We start from the raw sequence: 27,120 nt of genomic DNA, 5'->3' as shown, positions 1-27,120 counted from the left end.
CCTACCATTATACTCCAAATCTAGAGCAGGCTTTGCCACTGCAGTCTTGCAGGGCATTTTGGCTCCTCCTAGTTCCACCTAGTGCCTACCACCCCTTTCTTAGCTTTGGTATTCTACCCACCTGTTATGACTGCAGCTGCATGCACGATGAACATAGTACAGTTTTGTACCTACCATAAATGTAGATGTTCGAGTGCTAATACAGCTGCAGTCCAGGTTTCCCTCCCTCCTTCCCCTCTTGGGACAGGCCTATAGGCTAACACATCCTCTTACAACCTGTTTGGGGTTTTCATTTATGATGTGTTTGCTTGCAACTACTGTATTTTTATTATATTGCACTGCATTATCACACAAATTTATGTTTTGCCTTCCTTCTGGGGGCACCTGACATCTGGGGCAAGAAAAACTGAAGAAAATGGCATCGGCTGGTTCCTTTATACCCCTGTCGCACTGACGTCAGGGAAGAAGCGACGACAACCGACGCCGGACCTAGACTTTGGAATTCGGCCGACCGAGGACCCGCCTGACGGCAGGAGAACCCATCTGTTATGACTGCAGCTGTATTAGCACTCGAACATCTACATTTATGGTAGGTACAAAACTGTACTGCTTGATTCCATTAAAATTCTGAACTTAATTGGCTATGTGTAATCAGAGAATAAAGGAATTAATTTGATTTGAAAATATTTTAGTCTTCTGGTCTTCATCAGAATTCAGTATTTCAAATACCAGATTTTTGATCAACCTGAAACAAATACTGCAGTTTCTGTGAATACAGTCCAAGTCTGCAAATACTCCAAAATAGAAAAGCAAATTTCATCTTTCATTGCAGAGATTTTAGAGGGGGTTACCCTCCTCCCCCCTCACCTTCCCAAACTTAATTCCAGTATTGCACAACCTCATGGATATAAGAAGTTAGATATCACCTTTTCACTAATGTTGTATTGTCTAAGAATCGTTATATTGGGGAAGATAACAAGTGAAGTGCCTATTTCCCCCTTGCAAAAACATTTTTTCTAGTGTTTAGTGTTGGAGAGCAGGAGCCACTGCCTTTTTATATGTAATTTCATATTTTTCAAACTGCACTTTTCACTGTCACCAGTTTTGCTGCAGTCTGATTTGAAGGTTAGCAAAGGAGTATGAAAAAAACGTGTTTTAGTGAAGTGAGATAGGTTTAATAGTCTGGCTGGGGAAAGGTGGTGTTAGATGATTGCCTTAGGTATAAAAGCTTCACCTGACATCACTTGCCCTATTTTATTTTTATTTGCTAAGTAATAATCATGAAACATATTCAGGCAGACACAGAAAACAGCTTTTTCTGGACCTAATCCATTACAATTTTGTCAGAAGTAGATTTTGTGCCATTAACCTTATAGACTTCTTGAAGAGTATGGCTGGTGCTATCCATGCAGATTAACGTGGTCTGGCTAAAGCTTTCCACACTATACTTGATGACAAACTCATAAGCTCAGGGATCTAACAGTAAATTAAGCTGTAATAACATGTGCCCACAATTGTCTACATAGTTTTACACAAAAGGTAGGAACAGCAGGCTTTCCTGTCTTAACCATCTTCTGTCATCAGTGGAGCCCCTCAGTGATCTGTCCTGGGGCCACTTCTTTTTGGCATCCCTTTCTCATTTATCAAAATCAACTCCATTGTCTGGCTCACCAAATATGTAGTTGATTACAAAGTTGGAAGCATTGTCCTTAACCTGGTTAGTACCACCTTCCTTCAAATGCTTCTTAACCAGTTTTACATACAGTTGATGACAGAAGCTAAAAGTTGACAAAACATAGTAAAATATCTTGTAGATGATGACCTTTCATTTAGTAATGATACAACTACTCACAGTAAATGATGTGGAATTGTCCAAATCTTCTGTGGAGTCTGATGTGCCATGCCAGGATGGTAATTGTCCCACAGTGTGGAGCTTTAATCAGACCAGCTCTAGAGTATTCCATCCTCACCTTCTCACATTTACTTAGGCACATTTGGAGAAGGTATAAAATTCCTCATAGAGGGAACTGAAGTGTCTCAAGGCTTGTCTTATAGCCAAAGACTACAGCAACTCGCTGTCTTCGAGGGGACCTATGCCTGACATGGCATTAAAAGGGCCCTTTTCTTTTTCAAACGCTTTGCTTAGAATACCTCCCTGATGACCTCCGCACAGGAGGATACTTGGCTTCAATAAAAGGTAGCATCAGCCATACCCTGAAACATGACAACCTCACATTTGCTCTTTATGAAATAACCCCCCTCTTTCCAGTAAGGTCAGTCAATCGAACCCATTGATCTTGTGTTCGAGGCAACTAGCTAACTGCATGGGCAGCCATGAGTTCCAACAGTGGATCCACGAGCATGTAACTGCACAGTGGCCAACAGGCATTGTGCCTTTTCACCACTTGTATGAAACTATACATGTATGGTTTCACTGAGGTGTAATATTTTCACTAGGATGGAATTTTTCTCAAATTTTTAGTATTGAGTTCTAATGTTTAGCAGTTTGTACACTGCTGTGATTTGTAAGGCTTTTGAGGGCGTAACAGTTGTTGCTTTAGTGAGCACAGTTGTCTAGTTTAATAATTACCTGTTGACAGGGCATTTTTTGTGGCTGTGGACAATGTTGTCAGCTTTGATGTGAAAGTAGATTAGCAGAGGGACTTTGGCACTAGAGAGTGATGTGATCTTTTGATGTAGTTATTTGCAAACTTTGCAGTTTTATTGTAGCTTTGCTCAAGTTTAGCTAGCGAATGGGATTGTAAGTTTGAAAATTGATGAGGCACAGAAGAGTCTGGAACTGCAAAGAGATGGGCTGTGGGCATATGTATGTACTTCGTCTAATGGAAAATTATTGACTTTTTAAAGTAGTTGTAGTTTTTTTTTTTTAATTACCAGTTTTATGTATTGATGGAATATTATATTTTGGTCAGTTATTAATCCCAGTGGTTCTGTATTTTGTACCATCCTGATTTTAGTATTATTGTTTTATAGTATTGCAAGGTCATAATTGTTTGGTTGTTGGCTTGCAGGTGTAAATGACATTTGTTTATTTTTATTATTTTTCTATCCAGTTTCCTATTTTTGTGAAGGAATGTTGTAGGTTGTCTTTAGAGCTGTTTGACTGAAGAAGTGGTTTGCTTTAATACTGAGTCATCAGAACTTTGTATTAGATTTGCTGGGTGGGAGGCCTTGTGCATTTTGTTTATGAAGATGCTAGTGATTATGTTCCTAGTATTAAACCCTGTGGTACACCTGTTAGTTTTTGTTGAGGGGTTGTAGGTGTTTCAGCACAGTGTACATGTTGTGTTATTTGACAGAAGTAGCTTGTGACTGTATTGTTATTGAGGTTCTGGCCCATTTCCTTGGATCTAAATAAAAATTTAGGGTGAAAAACTGTATCAGATGTTTTAGATTGGTCTAAAATAGGGATGTGACCATTTGACCCTTTTTTTTTTTTAATGGACATAGTTTGTAGAGGTTATTTTAGTAATTTTATTATAGTTTTATAGGTAGTTAATAAGCTTGCAGTGTGTGTGTCGGGGGGGGGGGGGCATTGAGGAGCCTAACTTAAATTGCCAGTTTCCCCCAAAGCTCAGTCTGGTTAAGTGACTTGCTCAAGATCACATAGTTGGCATGTGAGGGCTGAGGGAGTCAAACAGACCCTATATCATAGGAACACCACCTCACAACCTTAACCCTCTGCACCAACTGCCCGACTAACTTGTTGTGGTCAGGCCTAAGTCCATGTTGTGTTGTGGAAAGTAGCTTATTTTCTGTTAGGTGGTTGAGCTTATTTTCTAAGAATTTTACATATAGTTGGATTGTATGTATGACCTATAGTTTGCTTGTTCAAAAGATGTGCTGCTTTTGTGTGAGGGGATATTATAAGATGTTTCACAGTTTAGGGACTATGGCTGCTTGATGGGAGTGATTTAAAACATGTACATATTGGGTATGCTGTGGTTTCTGCAGCAGTTCTGAAGCTTTCTACCACTGAGTTACAAGCTGCTAGATAATGGACCTGAGTATCTTTAATTGTACTGTAGTAAGTTGTAGTGACTGAGAAGGTAGCAGTGGCATTACCAGTGTCAAGTGTCCTTGTGTTTGATGTGTTTGGTTTATTAGCAGATATGGCCAAGCACATGGAATATAAATTAAATGTGGAACTTTTACAAGGCTATAGGAGGTTATTAGTGGTTAACCAGAATTTTTTGGGGTATTTTCTATGGTCTTCCAGGAGGCTGATGTCGTAGATGTGTTTGATATTTTTAGTTTGGTTTTGCAAGTGTTGATAATTGCTGTAATGTTTTTTTTCCACTAAATGTCATTTTTACTTGCTGTATTACTTTTGTCCATTGGTATGTTATTTATTCATTTGTCACTGTACTTGCTGTATTACTTTTGTCCATTGGTATGTTATTTATTAATTTGTCACTGTACTTGCTGTATTACTTTTGTCCATTGGTATGTTATTTATTCATTTGTCACTGTACTTGCTGTATTACTTTTGTCCATTGGTATGTTATTTATTCATTTGTCACTGTACTTGCTGTATTACTTTTGTCCATTGGTATGTTATTTATTCATTTGTCACTGTACTTGCTGCATTACTTTTGTCCATTGGTATGCTATTTATTCATTTGTCACTGTACTTGCTGTATTATTTTTGTCCATTGGTATGTTATTTATTCATTTGTCACTGTACTTGCTGTATTACTTTTGTCCATTGGTATGTTATTTATTCATTTGTCACTGTACTTGCTGCATTACTTTTGTCCATTGGTATGTTATTTATTCATTTGTCACTGTACTTGCTGTATTATTTTTGTCCATTGGTATGTTATTTATTCATTTGTCACTGTACTTGCTGTATTACTTTTGTCCATTGGTATGTTATTTATTAATTTGTCACTGTACTTGCTGTATTATTTTTGTCCATTGGTATGTTATTTATTCATTTGTCACTGTACTTGCTGTATTACTTTTGTCCATTGGTATGTTATTTATTCATTTGTCACTGTACTTGCTGTATTACTTTTGTCCATTGGTATGTTATTTATTCATTTGTCACTGTACTTGCTGTATTACTTTTGTCCATTGGTATGTTATTTATTCATTTGTCACTGTAATTTAGTGACTGCAACAAATAAAAAGGGAGGTCTGTGTTTCATTTACCTGACATGTTTGAAGGCCATAATAGAAACAGTACCTTGCAGAAAAAAATGATAACACAACTTTCTGTAGCAGGATGGAATCACTTTGGTCCATTCTTTTGTGCTGTTGTACTTGGAGGTTTTGTAAGGTGTAGAGTAACTTAAGTACTTTATTCATTTTTTTTAAGAAATAAAGATTTCCAATACATTTGCATCAACTTTTCAGTCATTTTAAGCAGTATTATTTCGGTATTTTCTTTATTTCTTAAGTGACCATACGGAGAGCCTTGTGTATGAATGTTAGTATTGTAAAAATAAAACCAGGATAGAAAAAACATGTTCAAGTAATGTAAATATGTTTTGCAGAAGATATCCCCACTTCATCCCAATGCCGGGGTTATGCCTCATTTATTTTTTGCTGTTTAAAAAAATTCCAGTAGAACTTTGAAGAAAAATGAATATTTAGTTTTACTAGAAAACTGCGTCCTCCTTTACCTCTGAGTTTTTTTTCAAACTCAGAAGTTGGACTGTTTAATTAACAGGGCTATGAGATTTTAGGGATGAATGTTCACCCCCCTTAATAAATTATGATAACACTGGTATTTCATCAGCAGTTTTATTTGTATCAGTTTTCTTATTTTAGCATGATTTATAATTCTGATAAGCTAACAGCTCATCTTAAATTTAACCAGATCTCCTTTTAAGTGTATTTTATACTAGTTCTTCTGTTTTGGGTACAGCAATACTAACATACTGTGGTTTTTTTTAATGTAACTGAGTAATAGTGTAAAATAAAAGCTTGAACTTCAGCATTTCGAATAGATATTGCATGTGGCTTACTTTTTAGGATTTTGCTTTCTGGGAAAGTGACTTGGTAATCTGTCATAACTCTTCCTTTCAACAGCTTTGTACTTAAAAAGGTAATCTACCTGTTCTACTGATAGTTCACTGTTAATCGAAATAATTTTTATATTTGTTATGTAGTGCATGTTTTTTTCTAAGACTAGTGGATTATTTTCTGCATTATTGCAATAAAGATTTTTACTCGTCTGTCAGTCAATGGTTGCATTATCCAAAATACTTTACAATCCTTTTCACTGTGTGAATATTGTACATAGTTTTATATGTTGTTGTGTTACGTTGTAATGTTTTTGAAAAATGTTCTATTCTGTTTCATATCTTGTTGTGATATTATTTATACTGCTCTTAATACAAAAAGAATTTTGAGAAATAAAAGAAATATATATCATGTAGTCTGTGTTCCTTTACTGAACCCTAAAACTGTCTGCACATGGTGGGGCACAAGGTCAGTATTTCTCTCATGGATTATCTGCAAGAAGGAGTGTTGTAAAAAATCATTTGTGTTTTGTTTTATTCTTTCATTCTATCGTCCTTTCCTCTTCACTGAGATGATTACCTTTGTTGTTTTGTGTTTCAGAGGTCTGTTTGCCATGAATTGTTGAAGCACAAATTTGTTTTGTTTGCCTACAGGCAGTATCACAGGTGCTAGACAGCCTAGAAGAGATCCATGCACTTACCGACTGCAGTGAGAAGGACCTAGATTTTCTGCACAGCGTTTTCCAAGATCAGCACCTTCACACTTTGTTGGATGTAAGTCACAGGAAACCTATTTTTTTCTCTGCAGGAACATGTTCTTCAAAGTGGAACTGGAAGGAAGGAAGTTGCTGCACCACAAGTTTGCTTATTTCAGGAGAAAAACTGCTGAGATGCTCATTTCTTCAGCATGAGCTCATCTTAGTGGTTGCCCTTGATAAAACCGACTTATATGATTTTGTTTTTGCTTAGGTTCACAGTTGTGAATGGAAAACAGTTATATATTGTCGCATAGAATCTTAGGAATTCATGACTGTTGTTACCTGTATGAAAAAGCCACACTAAAAATTAGCTTTTGTAACAAAGGCAAGAGCAGTCTGATGATAAGACCTGTAAAGTTAACATAGTTCACGGAACGAATAATAAGAGTAAAATTACCGGAACTAAGACAGCAGTAGGGTAAAAGAACTTTAATATGCAACGTAAGGTCTAGTTAGTACATTAGTCATAGTCCATTACGAGCTATGACCCAAGCATGAATTCTACATAGTACATTAGTTGTCCATTATACTGCGGTGGTGGTGCTGCGGTAGCGTTGTCGCCTCATAGCAAGATGTTGTCCTGTTCGATTCTCAGCTAGAGTGCCTTCTGTGTGGAGGCATACGTGAATGGGGTGTGCCTTCGTTGAAGGTTGTGTATCAGGGCTGGTAACCCGGTACGTAAAAATCCACTACCAGTCATTAGCGGACCGGAGTTCCGCTGTGGCGAGTCCTAACCGGGAAAAGCCGAAAGACACGAACAACATTAGTTGTCCATTAGGAGTTGTGACCCAAGCATAAGGCACGTCATATCCTATTAAGAGATATGACCAAAGCATGAGGTCTAGGTAGTACATTAGTTGTAGTCTATTAGTAGTTATTACCCAAGAGTGAGGCATAGATACTAATATTAATTGTAGTCCATTAGGCGCTATGACCCAAACATGAAGTCTAGGTAGTACATTAGTCATTGTCCATTAGAGTTATTACCCAAACCTGAGGCATAGGGTAGTACATTAGTCATAGCCCATTAGGAGCTATGACCCAAGTATGAGGCGTAGGTAATACATTAATTGTGGCTCATTAGGAGCTATGACCCAAGTGTGAGGTCTAGTTAGTACATTGTTTATAGCCTGTTAATAGCTATAATCCAAGCCTGAGGCATAGATAGTACATTCGTTATAGTCCATTAAGAGCTATGACCCTATTTTGAGGCATAGGTAGCACATTAATAGCAGTTCATTAGGCGATATGATCCAAGCGTGATAGTTGTAATTAGGCTGTGTCATCCATGTCTTTAACACAGTAATCTTCACCCTAGTGATACTTGTGTTAACTATTCAAATTTATATTTGTAACTGCAAAACCATATTGCATACTCCTGTAAGCCGTCAGCTTAATGTTTGAATAATGGCAATATATTTGCCAGTGATAGTTGACGTCTGTCTAGTGTATGGCTAGAGCAAAAGACTTTTGGTCATATACTTTATTTTTGCAAATGGTCATACTAACAACCAAGCAATGTGGTCTGAATTGCCTGGCCTCATGTGAAAACAGTCAGGTGAACAGACAGAAATGCTGCTTAGTATAGGTCTAGCTGGAACAGTTGCTGATGTGTGTGTGGTTTATAAAACAACTGAGTTACTGTGACACATAAGATCCACTTTAAGAATTAGAATGTGATATATGCTGCCTGTGTAAATGCGAGCTTGTATTAAACCGTTTTGCTGTTGTTACTTCTGTGGTAGTGCTTAGGCTCTGCAGATATGCATGTTTGTACTATAAGTTTTGATTTTGTCCGAAGGATTAGGTCGCTACCATTATTCCTTTTCATTCCTATAGAGGGTGGTAAGAGTGTAACCTTTCAAAACTTCTTTGGAGTCAGAAATAACTTGATCATGTTGTGATATTACAGCCTAGCTAGAGCCAATTGTATATGATCTCTCAGCTCTAAGTTATTACTTGATGTAAACCTTTCTAGGTTAGTTGGTGAATGTTTTGAAGTTTGAGCAGCTCCGATTTTTCCAGGCGGGGGAACCAAATGTAGAGAAGAATCAGTCACATTTTTTTTTTTTGAGAATGGTCCTGAGGTTAGGAAATGCAGGTAAGCTAGTCAGTGAGTTGTGACTTTGGCTGGCTTCTGAAAGACATTCTGTGTACCAAAGAAAGTGGTATAATCTATGAATTGTGGTTTGTACACCTCTAGGCCAGGAGCAAGATCAACAGGTATGACCCATGCAGAGCTATATGAATATGTGAATGAGATTGCAGTGGTAAATGAGCTGGAGAGCTGGATGTGTGAACCTTAGCATTTGGTATATGAATTGGGGAGACAGAAGTACAAACCTTAGAATTTGGTGTATGAGCTGGTGAAACAGAAGAATGAACCTTAGGATTTGGTGAGTGAGCTGGAGAGATGGAAATATGAACCTTAGGGTTTTGGTGTATAAGCTGGTGAGATAGAAGTATGAACCTTAGGATTTGGTATATGAGCTGAGATAGAAGTACGAACCTTAGGATTTGGTGTATATGAGCTGTGAAGTTAGAAGTATGAACTCTAGCATTTCGTGTGTGAGCAGAAACAGATTTTTTCTTTTGCAGTATTGTTTGGCTATGATGCTTAAAGAATGACAGCAAAGTGACAGTTTTGGAACCTTTGAAAGTGCATCTCTGATTATTTCGTAGACATGTACATCTAATGCACATTTGCAGAAACTAGCTACTGTGGGTTATGCAGTTGAGTTCTTGCTGCACTCTTGGTCTTCATGGAGCTGAACTGGTTTGGAAACAGGGTAGTAGCAGGAATGTTGTTACCAGTGATTGTAATTGTATGTGTGTAGTACATTAAAGATCTCCTCCTTTGTCACTGTTACAGTATTCTTCATAAAAGGGGTGTCCCGCCCAGGGTAGGCAACACTCAGCCAGTATGAAAAAGCCTAATTAAGATCTTGTATGTGCCATACATCACATTTATGCTCCCCACACAGAACATAGGGCATAAAAGGGACATACGGACACAACTACCAAGAACTTCTTTTGCTGCCATTTTGAATGCTTTTTTTGCCAGTTGGTGTGAACATTTAGCAACACCTGGTAAGTGCCCTATTGGGGTTGTTTTTACTTTTCTTTGTTTTATTTTACTACCTAGAGTTCATATCATCCAAGGAGGAAAAATGTCAGTGTTGGAGGCAGATTCCCTGATAAGAATCATCATGAACAGTATTTTTTTTGTTTGGGTGCTTTCCACTACCATACCTGTTGTAGTATCTGTAAGACATTTTGTACCTAAGACACTTAGAAGCTATTTGTCTTCCCTGGCCATTTATCTTGAAAACGCTTAAACAGTTAGCCCCAGGGTACCATATCAGAATTCTTTAACCCTGAGAAACTCCCGCTAGGTAAAAAGAAGACCAGGAGTCTCAGACGAATCCTTTAGCTGTCCATTTTCCACAGGATGTCCCTCTTGAAGCAGGTAATAGCTATGTAGGTCATTCAGTGTCTACCTTGGATTCCTCTGCCACAACCCCACTGTAGACAGGCATGGATCAGTCTTTTCGCACATCCTCTGGGCTTTGCAGGCATCTGCTCTGGACATCGAGGAGGGAAGGGTGGTTGATTATCTCAGCGGGTCCTAGAGGGATTCCACAGGTATTGGTCAGGGAAGAACTTCTGGCTTATATTATCAAATCTCGCCAAGGGTCAGAACCTCTGGTATTTGTTAGGGCTGATGTCTCTTCTAAGAAAAGATAAAAACTGAAGCATGTTTCAGTCCATCCTATGGATCCTCAAATTGAATGGTAAGTGTTTACTCAGAGCTTGTTTTCTGCCTTAATACCTCTAAAGCCTCCTCAAGGGGTTTCAGTTCCCACTCCTTCTTGGACCTCTACCCTTATAAGTATCTTAGGGAACCATATTCCTCAGATGAGGATTCAGTGTCTGGTGAGGGGTCTTTGTCCTGTTCTTCACAGATGCCTTTGGCTTGTGGTTCTGATGAAGAGGAGTCTGTCAGTCCTGAGTCTCCTTTCGAGGAATTATCTTTTGTGGACACAGTTGCTAGGATGATGGAATTCTTTAAGTGGGATTCTTCCTACGTGTCTGATATTCAGAGAAGATATAATGAGTTAATGGATACTCCTAAACCATCGGCAATTCCTATTGTGTTGGCTGCCTTGTTAGATACTTTCATTGCTGCTTCCAAGTTTCCTGATTCTCATCCTCCTGCTCCTAAGAAACCTGATAAGTTCAGTAAGGGTCCTGAGGATTGTCAGTTTTTATTTAAATGTCCTTCTGCTGATCCTGCTGTGGTGGTATTCTCTTCTGACAAACCTAAATGTGTGTCCTCTTCCAAACATTTGCCTTTTGATAAGGACAGTAGGGCAATGGAGGGGACTGGCAAGAAAGTTTACGCTGCTTCTACTTTGGCCTTTAGGGTTATTAATTACCAGACCCACATAGCCAAGGAACTATTCAAGCTGTCCCCCTTACCAAGTGGGAAAGGATTTCTATTCCAGGGTGTTCCTGGTTCCTTGAAAGGAAAGCACTTCAAGACCTTTTTTGGATCTCTTCCTGCTCAACATCTTTCTCGAGATCCCTTCTTTTCAGATGCTTATTCTTCAAACAATGTTTCCTCTTTTATTACCCCAGGTTTTCTGGTGTCCTTGGATCTGAAAGATGCTTACCTTCATATCCCTATTCACCCTCTCTTCAGAAAGTTTTTAGGTTTCTGTGCATCTTCTTCTCATTTTCAGTTCGCTGCTTTGCCATTTGGCCTCTCTGTTGCCCCAGGGATATTCACAAATTGCCTAGCTGTTGTGATTGACTTCTGCAGGCTCAAAGGCATTTATATTTTTCCTTATCTAGACTACCTGTTGCTTCAGGTTCCTTCTCCCAGTCGATTGTAATAGGATCTGCAATTTGCCATTTCTCTTCGTCAAAGTATATGGTTGACTATCAACCTCCAAAAGTCTGCCTGACTCCCTCTCAGGATCATGTGTATCTGGGATGCAGGATTTAGATGGTGCCAGTGTTGGCCTGTCTTCCCCCTATAAAGGTATTGTCATTGAACAGCCTTCTTTAAGTCTCTTCTTCCTATGACTACCATGCCAGCCAGAGAGTTTCTTTGGGCCCTGGGATTCATGGCCTTTTCTATTCCAATGCTTCCTCTTGCAGGACTGCATATGCAGAAGCATCAATGGTACCTCAAGTCTGTTTTGGCTACAGCATCGTCATCCTCTGAATTTCAGTGTATCTTTCCTTCCCCATCTCAAGAAGGAATTCAAGTGGCGGCTTCAACAGTTCACTCTCAACCAGACTGACCCTTTCAGCCTGCAGTCCCTTCTCAAGAGCTGTTCACCAATGCCTTCCCTCAGACTTGGGGGTGGTTGGGCTTCTCTTGGTCACCTGCAATTTCAGGGTCTTGTCTTTGGCCTCCCCATCAGAAATCAGACCATATCAACATCAAATAGATGTGAGCTCTGATTCTGGCCCTTCAGGCCTTCCACCCCATGTTCTCTTCAGGCCCCTTGAAGGTGTACACAAACACTACAGTGATGTGGTATGTCAACAAGCAGGGGGTCAAGAAATCTTGCCAACTCTGAAGGATGGTGCTTCAGGCTTGGGAAGTAGCTTAGTTATCAGTTAACTCTTCAGGAAGTATACATTCCTTCAGAGTACAATCTAGTGGCAGACTCTCTGAGCAGGTCCAAAACACAGACTCATGAATGGATGCTTCATAATGACATGTTTCTGAACATTGTCCTTCGGTAGGGTATTCTTCAGGTAGATCTTTTTGCCTCCTGTCTGAACTGGCAGCTTCCTCACTTCTGTTCAAGAGTGCCATATCATCTGGTGTGGAAGATGGACACCCTTTCCTATACTTGGAAATGGCGGTTTCTTTATGCTTTCCCGCCTCTTCCTGTACTTACAAGAGTCCTGTAGAAAATTCAGCTGGACTCTCAAAAAAACTTGCTAGTGACTCTCTCTTGGCAGAGACAGTACTGGTTCCCCCTCTTAATGCATGTGGGCCAGGGGCAGTCATCACAAGTTACTTCACCAGTTGGATCTCCTCACCCAGGACAAAGGGTCTGTCATCCTTCTGCCCTTGTCCACTCTGCAACTGACATTGTAGGTGGTTGGGTTTTGATCCTTTTTGGGCACCTCTTTTCTGAGGAAGTGCTCAGGGTTTTACAGCAGGCAAGGAAACTCTTAATGAGGAAATATATGTCCAAATGGAAAAGATTTTTTGTCTGGTGTCACGCTCGTAACCAGGACCCTTCTTCAGTGGGGGGGGGGGTCCCTCTGGTGCTCTCTTATTTTTGTTGAGTTACTCCAGTCTGGCTTGGCCTATTCTTCTGTGAAGGCCCATTTCTCAGCCATTTTGCTTGTTTGCCCTTGATTCCTCCTTTGACTTCTTGTTTTGAAGTCAAACAATTTCATAAAAGCATCCTGCATATAAGGCCTCCAAGAAACCCCATTACTCCTACTTGGGACTTCAGTTTTGTTTTGGAAAAATTGGCTCGGGCTCCTTTTGAGCCTACAGATTCTGCTTCTTTGCAACATTGTACCTGGAAGACTGTTTTGTTGCGGACTCTTACTTCTGCTCAGAGGGTTTCTGAGCTCCAGGCCCGTATGATCATTCCTCCTTTTTTGTTTTTCACAGGGACAGGGTGTCCCTTCATACTAATCCTTCTTTTATGCCCAAGGTAGTAAAAGAGTTGTCCGTGAATCAGTCAGTACAACTACCTTCCTTTTCCCCTTCTCCTTAGTCTGCTAGTGAGAGGGTCCTGCATACCTTGGATTTGCACAGGCACCTCAGGTACTGTTTGGATAAAACTACGACTATTCATAAGTCTGAACAGTTTTTGTTTCCTTTCATCACAGCTCTTCTTTTTAAGCAAACCATCTCCTTCTGGATATCTAAGGCCATTTCCTTTTGTTATAATTTTCGTGACAAATCTCTGTCTACTTCTGTCAGAGGTCAGTCCACTAGGGCTGTTGCCTCTTCTGCTGCTTTCTTCAAGGTGTTGGACACGAATTCCATCCTTGAAGTTGCTACTTCGTCTTCAGTGCATACCTCTATTAAGCATTATAAGTTGAATATGGTTTCTAGGGCCAAAGCAGATTTTGCTACAGCCATGTTGTATGGGTTTGCTGAGGGCTCTTCTCAGCCTTCCACCTCCCATTCTGTTTCTTGAGCTTTTTTACTCTCCCTTCTATGAAGAATACTGCAGTGGTGATATAGAAGGACATAGTACAGTTGTATAAAATGTTACCATAACAGTAGATGTCCTTCTCTGCACTGCTGCCATATTAGCTCCCTCCCTCCAACCCCCTTTTGTTTGTTCTGCATATTTTTCCTTCTGGACTTGCATGGACTTCTTTGTCATATGACGACTGTTTTCTTCTGAGGCAATTCATTTTCAGGTAGTTGCATCCATATGTCCCTTTTATCCCCTACGTTTTGTGCGGGGAGCATAAATGTGACATATGGTGCATACAAGATCTGTTTTGGGCTTTTTCATACTGGCCGGGCATCAGGCTGCCCTCGGCAGGACATCCCTTTTATGAAGAATACTGCAGCAGTGAAGAGAAGGGCATCTACTGTTATGTTAAGATTTTACACAACTGTACTTTCACTTGACACTCTAGTAATTCTTATTTTGACTGACAGTTAAATATTATGTTTTTTTCTCTTTTTTAATAATTTTTGTTGTTTTTTGAGGTTCCGATTAAGAAATATTTGTGCTGAGCTGCATCACGTAGTTGCAGCTCAACATAAGGGGATATGGCTGTCAGAATATGCTGAAACTGTGTATTGTTACAGCTGTCAGATTATGTTGAAACTCTACTCTCACAGCTGTCAGAATTTGTCAAATCTCCCTAGTCTTGGTGAGAGCTGCTGCCGCTTAAAGGATATGTTTTGTGACACCAGCTTTAGCAGTACTTGAAATATAACTAACTGGATATAGTTAGAGGAGTGCAGGTTGTTTCAGGATTGAATATTTACAGTACCCCTTTCTGCCTGTCAGGGTCCAAAGCATCTTTATAAAAGATCAAGATTATGCCTTATTTTCAAAAATAAGCATTTATTGCTCCTTTTTCATCTATTAGTAAAAAATAAGTAATGGTCTACTGTTTTTGAACTGTAGTGTTCAATATTAGAAGTGCTCACATTAATACATTTTTATCAGCACATCAGTACAATTTCCTTTTACATTCCATGTTAGATAAAGAAAACCAAAACTAAAACTAAAATATCAGTATTCTTTGACAGATGACCATTGCCCCCTTAAAAGAGAATTTCTGCATTGTTTGCTGGATCTGGTGTAAAATTCAGAGACAGACTCATACAACACAGGGTCCCAGTACTGTATGTTATGTAGGGTACTTAACCAAGTGGTAAGTTTACTGACATTTTGGTGTATGAAAGGAAGAAACTTGCTCAAGCAGGCTGGCATAAATGCAATAGAAATCTATCAAAATATGCATAAAAGCTCATATTAAATGTATTGAGAAAGACATTGAAGCAGACAGCATCTTCAAAAATGAAATTTGTCCCTGTATGCAGATGACAGCAGCATGCACACAGGTGCTGATGTTGTTTAGGTAGCTACGTTATGTGTACCACCATTGATGATGTTTAGGTAGCTAAGTTATGTGTACCACCATTAATGTTGTTTAGGTAGCTAAGTTATGTGTACCACCATTGATCATGTTTAGGTAGCTATGTTGTGTGTACCACCATTGATGTTGTTTAGATAGCTAAGTTATGTGCACCACCATTGATGTTGTTTAGGTAGCTAAGTTATGTGCACCACCATTGATGTTGTTTAGGTAGCTACGTTATGTGTACCACCATTGATGTTGTTTAGGTAGCTACGTTATGTGTACCACCATTGATGATGTTTAGGTAGCAAAGTTAAGTGTACCACCATTAGTAGGCATTTTTTTGTGCCACATGCAGTGGTATTGTGAGTCACATGAGTCCTGTCTTCCTAGAAGTAAATGCACTTTCAGTAGTTGATGGCTAGACTATGCACAATGTGTGTACTGCTTATGCCACTCTGTGCCCATGTTAGTGCACTTCCGTCTGTTTTTGGTAATTGTACTTCCAGCCATGACCAGGTTGGTCATGTTCTCTGTATTTTGCAGAGAGCAGTGTATTTTACCCTGTTTGGCTGTACAGTCCACTTGTATAGTAATGTACTATAAGTATATGTCTCCAATACTAAGATATGCCTAATAGCACAGTCCATACATGGCTGATAGGCTGGCTTATGGCATAGCACTTAATTACAGATCAGATTACTGGTTTATCACAGTTTTCCCACTGTGTAATGCATCTTCATAGGCGTACCTTGAGTACTGGCACTGTAATATTGCCAACTTTTGTGGGATATGCAGAGCATTGCATCACACAGGGTGATTGCAGAAATATCAATGAAGTATCACGTCTGCACTGTGCTTAAGTGCACAACACATCTCTGGGCTTTGACTACTGACATTGTGACAGTGCAGCAGACTGAAACTGGGGCACCCTGGGCAGTCCCCAAGATGATGCCCACATACCCATACTGGTGTCTCTAGCCTAGCTGAAGAGAGTTTGTTTCTGCATAGCAGTGTGTTTTTCTGTTTTCATACACAAACTGCAACAAGAAGTTCTAATGGCTCATTGTTACAATTACAGTGAAGCAAACAGTCATTTGAATCATTTAAGCAGCTACAATGTGTTAACCATGGCTGCTTATGTGGTTATTAGCACTTGTACTCAGTACCACTGACTTTCGATCATGCCCTCAAACAGCATATACCTTGAGTAGGCCTCCCACAGCACCATCCTAGCTGCAACGTTTCATAGCAGTACCCTTAAGCTTGCATGATTCACATGTGTAGGGCACCACTGCTAAACTAGACTGTTAGCATTCATCAGCATGCATAGGTAACAGTGCCAGTCTGTGCTAATCCTCTGCATATACACAGCACAGCATATCTACCCTGCTAGCACATGGTGGCAGATTCAGTGCTGTCAGGGATTTTGTGTCAAGCCTTTGCAGTACCCAGTGTACAGCACAGTGGCCTTCCTTGGCAATTATTGCAATGGTGACAGTGTATGACCATGAAGCTTGTGAGAGTAACATATACAGGGTGGCAGTGCCAAAATATGACAGACATGTCATATGTGTGTATATACATTTTATATATATATATATATATATATATATATATATATATATATATATATATATATATATATATATACACACACACACACACACACACACACACACACACACACACACACACACACACACACAAAATATGTGTTTGTGGTGGTGTGTGTACAGTAGAATACCCACTTAAGTCTCCTGAAAGACTGCTGCATTAGTCTAAGTGATGCTGTGCCAGGCTAATGTGTTGCACATGTACAATGGTAGGCCTGACCATTTCCTGAAAGACTGATAGTACAGAACCACCAATCTAATGATGTTCACAAATACTTGTATATAGTCAGTCCTATAGGTGGCATGACAAATTGTACCAGTCTTTCATGATTCATGTATACAAGGCAACATTGTGAAACTGTGTAGGGATTGTGGAAATTATACATACACAGGGTAACGCTGTGAAACCTTCCTTGGGGGGGGATGGCCCCCAGCAACTTCCAGACTTATGTATACTAACTCCATGGTTACATGACATTGGGGAAATGAGAAACTTGCTAAGACAGCACACGGCTGTCGTACATAAACAACAGTCCTACAGTGCTGGCAATTCTTCAACATGACCTATGGGAAGAAGTAAATATGACCTCTTCTGTTCAAACAGAGCCCAATCAACTGGACAATGGTTACATGTAGGGAAGGCTGTCAAAACTGAATATATACATTTTTCTGACTTGCGTTTTGCAGCACCTTAGGTGGCCACTGACAGTTGCTGCTACACTGACACATACATGTCCATTCATTCCCTGGAAGATATGGACCCATGTTTCAGAGAAGCTATATGACAGATTAATCTAGCTTTGTCTCTACTGTAGTGGGTTCTAAGGCATTAATAGTTATGATACAAATCTGATGTTATTCCCTTGTAATATCTTAGTGTATTTGAAGACAGCACGATGCAGGTGACTTGCGTTAGTTACAGGTACTGAGTTTGGACAACAGGTACAGTACAGCATGCATTTTCAGGCCAGTCATCACATGTGCAGACAGTAGCAGTCTTTAAGAAAAGTATGTTCATTTGCCATCATAATGCTAGCTGTGAGAGAGTTGAGGTTAATATGTATCAAATATTTGAAAAGATTGAGCTATGTTGTCTTGGATGGCCATCAGCCAGGCCAGTGCACCCAGTATGTTACTTTACCTACAAACAGTAGGAAGGACAGCATGCTGATATCATGGCAGCCACAAATGACATATGAAGTACATTAGTCAACTTTGTCTGATGTGTAACTTTGAGATTTGCAGCCTGAAAGTGTATGATTTCTTTTTAGTCTGTGTATCCCATGCTCTGTGAATGTTTTAAATCACACTGACTGGATCGTAACACAGTAAGTATGAGAACAGTTGCCATGAGATGCATAATAGTATGTACTGTATCAGATACGGTGATGTTTGTTGCTGCACTGTCACATGTTCATTTAGTGCTAGGAACTGATGCAGCCACATTTCAGAGAAGGGATATGACAGCACTGGCAGCTTTGCAGAATTACCCTTTACAATAGTTTACAATTGAAGTGGTGGTGTTGTGGTAGCGTTGTCGCCTCACAGTCAGACGTTGTCCTGTTCAATTCTCAGCTAGACCGTCTTCTGTGTGGAGACATGCGTGAATGGGCGTACCTTCGTTGAAGGTTGTGTGTCAGAGCTGGCAACTCGGCACGTAAAACTCTACTGCCAATCATTAGCGGACTGGAGTTCCGCTGTGGCGACCCCTAACTGGGAAAAGCCGAAAGACACAACAACGACAATTGAATTAAACGTGCATTGCCAAAACTGTAGCATTTCTAAGACTTGATACATATGCATCCTGCAGTAAAGTCATACAAGGGTACTATTACTGTCTGACATTGTTCCTTTATTTAAGTAGTGCACCACAAACAGAGTGGACTTTTGTGGACTTTTTTACACAGTAGACTTGAATGCAGATCGCTGCCTGTCATAATCAATAAAGCTGCTTTAATATTCTGTATAAGCAGACAACCTCTCGTATGTCCATTGCACTCCACAGATAACCAACTATTTCCATGGCATAGTGGGTGAAAGAAATGACTCTGGACTAGACAGCCTGGATTCAGCTAGTGGTCCATTTGATTGAAGTTCAGGCCTGGGTAAGAAGGAATTAAACATCAAAACCTTGCTTACTTTCCTATTAGAGGTCCCTCTTCAGGAGTAAGATTTAATGGAGGCTGGTAGTCAGCTCTGAGATGTATACTGACAGAGCAGCATGGGCAGGAAGCCCTGCCAAGTTATTTGTCACTCCCATTGCTTGTGGGGGTTACTCCTCTGGTTATGTACCATTGTTCTGGGTGGTTTAGATTTTTGCTGTATTTTTTGTTATGTTGCACTCATGTTTTGCTGTGGAGTGTACTTGTGTAATGGTGCACATTCCACCCTAACCAACCCAGGTCAGTCTGCTGCCTGTGTTTCACCACATGAAATGACTTCCAACCACTGCTTACTATCACTCGCAAAGCAGGATTTCTCCAAGCCCCAGTGCAAAGTGAGTGGCAGTTTGACCAACTAGCACGTGTGAATTTTTTGGGCCACTTTTTAATCACAGCAGGCGGTGCCTTTGTTCCAAGTATATTGTGTAAAAAGTCCATTCTGGGTCTGAAGAACTTCTGTTCTTTCGTACCTCTACAGTACTGCACTAGTTTAAACCAAATGGTGCCACTGAAACCGTTTACTGACATTTCCATTTCAGAGTAACTGTCTCCCTTCATCCATTAGTGACTAGTTTTACCCCTTGACCTTTTACATATTTCTACCAAAGGTCAAATTCGGTCATAAACTGGTACCAAGCAAAGGCTTGAAATACCTTATACAGCAAATAGTGTTGTTGCTGTCGGACTGCCAACTTTTCTCTGACAACAGTCCACATACATCACTTCTAAGAGTTGTGTAAAAATTAATGTGGATAATATGCATTTCTGCAGCAGTCCTGTACTTTGGTAAGTGGTGCCTTTGCTTTGTTTTATCTGTCTTGTGGCATGGGTTTAAGGACATAGAAAAGTAGTAGTAGTTTTTTAACCTTTTCTCAAAAGTAGCTCTACACATGCTTATGCACTTGTGACTTGAAAGGTCGTAAGTAATACAAAAGTTGTTTTTCTTTGTTAATAGTACTTTTCTGCTGTTTTTCAACCCAGATTTTGCTGCTGACAGTATATTTTACAACTCTCTTCCAAGAGAATATGACATATTTTTAGCTTTGCAGACATTGAGTGGAAATGCAGCTTGAAATCTGTAAGAAAGGAAGCCTCTCCCCCTTTAGGCAACACAGTGTATTTCCTCCTTATAGCCAGTACAGATATATATATTTATTTGTTCTGTTTGGAGAAAAGCAAGGAATTATTTTAAGATGTTAAAACATTTTATGCATATATATATATATATATATATATATATATCTGTGTACGTGTGTGTATGTATGTATGTGTATATATATATATATATATATATATGTATGTATATATAGTTTTGTATATATATATATATATATATATGGGTCTACTTCTAATGCTAAAACGATTCTTCGACAGGGGAAATAACCCCACAGCGAAAACACAACACACACAAACCGACAACAACGCGCACACCGAACACCCATAACACACACACACTACACACCACAGTACACAACACATATCCACTCATCACTAGCCCTAACCCCAACCCCCTAACTAACCCGACACTACACACTTACACCTAACACCCCCTACCCTAACTCACTTACTAACACACTTACACACCCCAAACCACCCACTACACTTTCCACCCCCACCCCACCCCTAACTAACTCACTTACACACCCTACACCCCAACTCCACTCCTAAGCACCACACACTCTGCACACTAACCCTAACTCCTGCTACCACCCCTAACCCCAAACCACACCCCTAACCCACACCTCACACTACACCTACCACCACCCCATCTCCTACATGCCTCTAACCCTACATCCCTGAGTCCCCTCTCACTATCGCCTGCCTCCCTACTCCTACCAGGTCTTGTCCACTTATCTCTCTTTACACTGTGTTATTGTCGGGCCTCGATCTTGTTCTGGCGTCGGTTTCGTCCCGTGGTCCGAGTGGCGAGGTTTCTTGTTTCTTAAGTATTTCCTTATATATATATATATATATGTATATATAGTTTTGTATATATATATATATATATATATATATATATACACATATATATATATATATATATATATATATATATATATATATATATATTCATATATATATATATATATATAGAGACAGAGAGAGAGAGAGAGAGAGATAAGTATGTATGTATGTGTACATACACACACACAAAACAATTATTTCCTACTAAAATAAAAATGCTTGCTATTAGATATTGACATTGTATAGCATGCCAAATAAAACTTGAAAATGAAAGCCTGTGTTTAAGTTTAATTTACAGTACTTGGAACTGAGGGTTCCCAGTGGGTCTGTGGTATTCCTGTTGTAGGTAAAACTTCCTAGATAAATATAAAGTGTATCCAAAACATCCAACAAGCACCTACACTGCATGTAGATGCAGTCACTGTTAACACAGGGTACCGTGCTGGGGATGTTTCAGCTTAGAATAGTGACAACGCATTGTTTGTAAAGCTGAGACTTTTGTATTACCGATGAAGCTTTCTGCAGATCATGTTAAATAGTAATGTACCACAGCAATTCAAAATCAAGCTTTTTTCTTTTCTTTTTTAACTAAGACATGCTTTACAAGTTGTGTAGTCACATGGTGAGGCATATTCGCTAAGAAATCAAAATTTGCACCTTTTTCAATATAGATGTAAAAAAGCACCTGTTTCAGACCGATTCTAATGGTATATGATAGCATTATGTGAAGTTATATTTTGGTAGTACAGTGACAGATCAGAGATCTTTAGAGTTTAGATAAGATAAAGCTCTTTTGTGTCGGGGTCAACCTAAAGGAAGTGGTTTAATTTACTACAGCCTTGCTTTTTGTGGCAATTTCATCTGAGACAAGTTTAGTAAATTCAAATAACTTGCACAATGACCTTCAAATTCCTCTACGTCAGCACCATGTGTAAGAATTGCCAGAAATTTTCCCATGTGGTTTGATTTAATCTCATTCCTCAAATAGATTATCTTAATTTATTACAAAATGTCACTACTGTATCACCTGCATTTATTCCACTGCACCAGTAAAAAAATAAGGAATACATTGTCGATCAAGCATATTACCCCCATCCCCCCACCCCTGTTAGCAAAACCTAACATGTAATGGGCCCTAACAATAAATCCACTGGTGTAAGAAAATTAAATTTGTTGTCTCTGTTAAGCTTAAATAATTTGGCTGCCATCTGAGAACAGTCTGCTTAAAATAATGTTAACAGGCTGGCTGCATGTTTTAAGAGAGGGTGGGTGATAGGTAAATGCAAGGTTAAAGATGAAAGGACAGGAGTATCTGAAAGCTAGTATGCTTTGTGAAAAATTTGATTTTTGTAGCTCCAAGATTGGATTTCTTTGGCTTCATTGTGATTTAGATCTGCTTTGTCTAACTTTTCCTGTTTAGAGTTAGTTTACCTGAATTGAGTCTAATTGAGCTTAATAATGTTAGCATATTAGATTAGTTGTAATTAAAGTACTATTTTTGTATGCATTGAAAATCTAATGCAGTACTGTTACTGTTTTATTCCTGATCTTGTTTATTGCATTTGCTGTTTAAAATTCTTATAACTAACTTGTGCTGAAAATGTCCCTGGTAGTCCAGTTCACTTATGAGAAGAGTAAAATTAAAAATAAATAATGATTAAACAGTATTTTCCATGCCTACATACTGAAAATTTAACTCTAAAGGGTGTATTTTTAATTTTATCCATTTCATTTCCCGGTTAACTGTAAAGGGTGTATCTGTAATTTTATGCAGTTCATTTCACAGATTTTTGAGATTACATTGTGTGATTTGTGTGATGTGCTTGGCTCTTTACCCTTCTGACTTGGCATGAAATAGATGACGACAAGTAGTATGAAGCTAAAAACAGCCACTGAGGATATCTGCACCCAAGTGTCTTAATGCTTAAAAAACATCAAATCCATATATTTTTTTTTTGGTTTTTAAGCAATGACAGTATGGTGTTTGCGTTCTATCTTGTGTGTGATTCTGTGCAAGTGGGTGGTTGAAGGCACAAGGCCAATGTCCCAGTGAGATTCTCTACATTTGAGTTACTTAAGGTACTAGGCTTCTGGCTTGTATGTCAAATCACCTTCTACCTTTTCCCCAAGTACCTGTTTTTTCCACTTTCTCCTGTTTCTCCGTTGGGCCAGTAGGATACTCACTAAATCGCAAGAAATAACTTTTGTCAATCACAGGCTGTAAGTGACAGGATTCAGTCTCCTCTTCTCTCTAATTAAATCAACCTCTATTTCACTCTCCCCCTTCTGTCAAAGTTTCATCACTCTCTCTCCTCATCTTTCCAGAACTAATGCTCCTTATATTCCATGTAGCCCTAACTATTCTCACTTTCCTAAGTACTTACTTTCTCAAGCTTAAATATAACAATACTTTCACATTTTAAGGTTGAAAGCACTTCAAAGGTAAAAAGGTGTTTTTAACTTATTTGTTTGGGAGGTTATTATATGATATATTTAATTTCATACTTATAATGTTTGCACACATGTTGATTTTCATATTTTATATTTTTTATATGAAATTATTTATAGTAGTTTTGTATAAATATTGCATCTTACATTTATATTTTTTATGAGCAGTTTGATTACTTGTGATGTCATTTATTGCTGATGTCATTTCCTGTTGAAATACTTTAAATGGAATAGTTTACTTGTATTTTGTGTCTGAAGAAGTTGGATTATTTGTTCAACAAAAGCTCTAACATAAATTCTTTTGGAGATTACCACTGGCTTTGTTTGTTTTTTAATATTTTCACAGTCGCTGTACTAATATATACATGTACTATATTTCGTTATCAACCACTTTCTCCCCTTCTGATATTCCCATAGTTAAGCTGCTTCTTCTTTTCATTAACTAGAAACCACAGGTAATATTAGTGTCTTTTGCAATGTTATATTGATTGTTTCTGCATTCAAGCCTGTCTCTCTACCTAATGAATGTTCAGCATTGTATATACCTATCCAACTGTGTACATGCTCTTTCTAAATGATGGTTGTGTAAGTGATTATAAAGCTTTTTCTCTCATGTATGTACAGATATGAATTATTTCTGTATTCTTTCCAGTATCATGTAACTGTATAATATGTACATGTCAAAACTGGTGTTAAATGTGGTGCTTTTCCTCTTGGGCTTCCACTGAAAAAAGGGTTTATCCCAGTTGGACTTTCTCAGTAAACATCGATAGATAAAATAGATAAATAAATTGTATGTTGCATCATCATGTTACCAATGATAACTGCATTCTAAAAACTGGGGCCATTGAATTCTAGTAAATTTAATACAGTGGATTGCCTACAGTCATGTGATTCTGGCAGTTTATGGAGATCTATTCTCCACTGAGTCCAGCAATGCTTTTGTCCTGAATGCAACTGCTTCTGCATCTTCTAGCTCAGCTTTTTTTGCTTATATCTCAAGCACCCTGAATTGTCTTATCACCCACATCTGTGTTTCCATGGGCATTATTGCAGGGCCTTAGTATCCTCTCTTTGATGTAACATTTCATAAATTTTAAATAGAAGTCTTATTCTGCAATGTTCCCGTAAGCCTTTGTCCACTGTTAATTTGTTTGCTCAGCAGCACCTCAACCACAGGTTGTCTGATAACATAGTGCATCTGTATGATGCTCTCCCTCCCCCATGTGGCATGTATTGTGTGTATTCCATTTTCCATCTTTAAAATTCTTCTTTAGCGATCTAACCAGTTTAATTTCCCTTGACCAGTATTTTTCCACAGACTTGGTACTGCATTTTGTCTGCTATTTGGTATCCATTCCCTAGAATGCATTTCATATCCTTTTGGCTTTACATGCTGCCATCTTGCATTGGACAGCACAGCCTGCCTTTTACTGATTGTAGCTTATAAATCCTTCTTCTTCTTCTTCCAGCTGATTTAGGTCCAGTTCACTTGCTTGTTAGCATGCCTTGCTTCCTTCTGTTGATAGGAGAACACTTAACACTTAAACTTTTTATTTTCTGTATGTACTTGGCCCCATGCCTGCTGAACTTTAAGCCTTCCCCAGTTGGAATGGAGCTCATTCATTCTGCCAGTATTGGGCATCCCCAGCACAGAGAGGCAAGAGCCATCTGGAAAGGCCATTGTTCAGGCAGCCATGAGTTGGGATTTTAGCATCAGTGGCATCTTGGTTGTGAGAGCATATATTATATATGAGGGCATACGATGTAGGCCCAAATTCCTCCCTTGGCAGGGGGAAGAGTGACCCATACAACTGTAGGGATTACTGTGCCCTCCCTTTGCAAGTACATGCTCCTTTGCACCTGCGATGAAGGCAACATCATACCTGGCTTAGTGGCCAAACACCTGCATCCAGATTGTCTGTTCTCTCACTCCCCCTTAGTCCAATTCCCCCCACCCTTGCATGTGCATGCCTGTCATCCTCATGTCAGCTCCAGCAGTCAAGAGCTACTAATCAAACTTAAGTCACTTTGTTTGTAGTCAGAGCTTTATCGCTGTGCCAGTGGAGCTGGTTTTAATATGAAGAATTTTACTTTTTTTTTCTTTTGCTCTGAGTCTTAGCCACCCTCTCAGTGAATTCTGCAGGCCACTCTTAGATCTTATGGAGACTACCTTCCTATTTTCTGTGACTACTGCTCCAGACTTGTCACTGGTTTACAGTTTGAGTCTGTTTTCTAATCCCAGTATTGTGTCAAAAGTCAGTGTGCTGAATTTAACATTTACAAATGTTTGTGCTACCAGTTCTTTAGCATTACTATTTATATTGTGCAGCAGTTACAGCTAAGCAGAGTACACGACTTGTGTACTTGTATTCTGAATGCTGTAAAGGCACTGGTCATTTAAAAATAAACAGTAAATGTGAAGTGTAGACCTTAATCAGGATATTTAAACATGAGCTTCTTACTATAAAGCCATGCTAATTCAAATCACACATCTGCAAGAGATTTGTTGATAGATGCTTCAGAATGATCTTCTCAGAGATCTTGCAAATTTCTTGGTCAAGATTGTTTGATCAAGCTTACTGGACTAAAACAAGCAGGGCCATGATTCCCACTTTTAAAAATGAGAACAACCATCTTCCATTCACTAGGAACAACCTCACAGCATGTTGAGTTTTGAAAAAGAACAATGAGACTTTAGCATAAATTAAAACATTTTTTAAACCAAAATACTAGGAATTTCATCAGGGCTAGCTGCACCATCAGATTTCACATTTTCCATACAGTCACATATTAGGTCCTCAGTAATTTGTAGATATTCAAAATTAATATGATCTGCTAATGAACAACATCAGCAAAGATGGATTGTTAGGAGTTTGATAATGCTTCCCAAGTACTTTTCTGAATACAGTGACAATATGTATTTATATCTTAACTACATATACCTTATGTTCCTTTTGTATTGGAGTAGCAGTAACTTTCCTACTGTTCTTGGTATAACTGAAGAAATATTTTTAAGACTATTGAACAGAACTTTTTATATTGTGATTTTTTGAACTCATTGGTCACTTTGTCTTAATTTTAAGTCTCAGATAAAAGTGATTGTTGTAGGCCTCCCCAAGACTCCATCTGAATGTTTTTGTAATGATCTTTTGTATCTGGATTATGAATTATACTGTTTGCAGTTGAAATTGTATTTTGTAAGCATAAGAAACTGGAGGCTTTAAAACAGTAGTTCCATAAATGTTTATAAAGCTGAGTTGTACTCATAGTTACAACATCTACATTTGAAGGATCTAAACATATTCCAAAGGAAGATGTGCTAGTGTATAACTTACAATTACTGTAAATGAGAATCATGTGAGAAACCTTTAGTGTGTTCATGTTGGTAAAGTGATCACTGTAAGTCACATAAATGTTCAGTATAATGTTAGGATTTCAGATAAGTTGTTGAAAGAGTATGAATATGTCTTGTAAGTCCATCAGCTAAATTTATGAAAAAAAAGTTGTATTAGTCCTTGTAACTTTGGAGGCAAGCTAAGATTATGCAGTGCCTCCTTAGTTATAAAACAAATAA

General features: G+C 38.8%; 1 protein-coding gene across 7 annotated transcripts in view; it reads left to right on the top strand.

Annotated features, from left to right (window-relative positions):
* Positions 1 to 27,120, top strand: part of CASK (calcium/calmodulin dependent serine protein kinase) — a 4,132,188-nt gene that overhangs the window by 3,070,873 nt on the left and 1,034,195 nt on the right. For all 7 annotated transcript variants that reach the window (XM_044072334.1, XM_044072332.1, XM_044072333.1 and 4 more), the window contains one exon: positions 6,648 to 6,767. In XM_044072334.1, the coding sequence (XP_043928269.1) occupies positions 6,648 to 6,767 (120 nt within the window). The remainder of the gene's footprint in view (positions 1 to 6,647; positions 6,768 to 27,120) is intronic.

The sequence above is a fragment of the Protopterus annectens genome, chromosome 5.part0 (assembly GCF_019279795.1).
Source record: "Protopterus annectens isolate FY-2018-M chromosome 5.part0, PAN1.0, whole genome shotgun sequence".
NCBI classification, from domain to species: domain Eukaryota; kingdom Metazoa; phylum Chordata; order Ceratodontiformes; family Protopteridae; genus Protopterus; species Protopterus annectens.
Note: the sequence above shows the minus strand (reverse complement) of the source record. Positions and strands in the feature narration are given on the sequence as shown.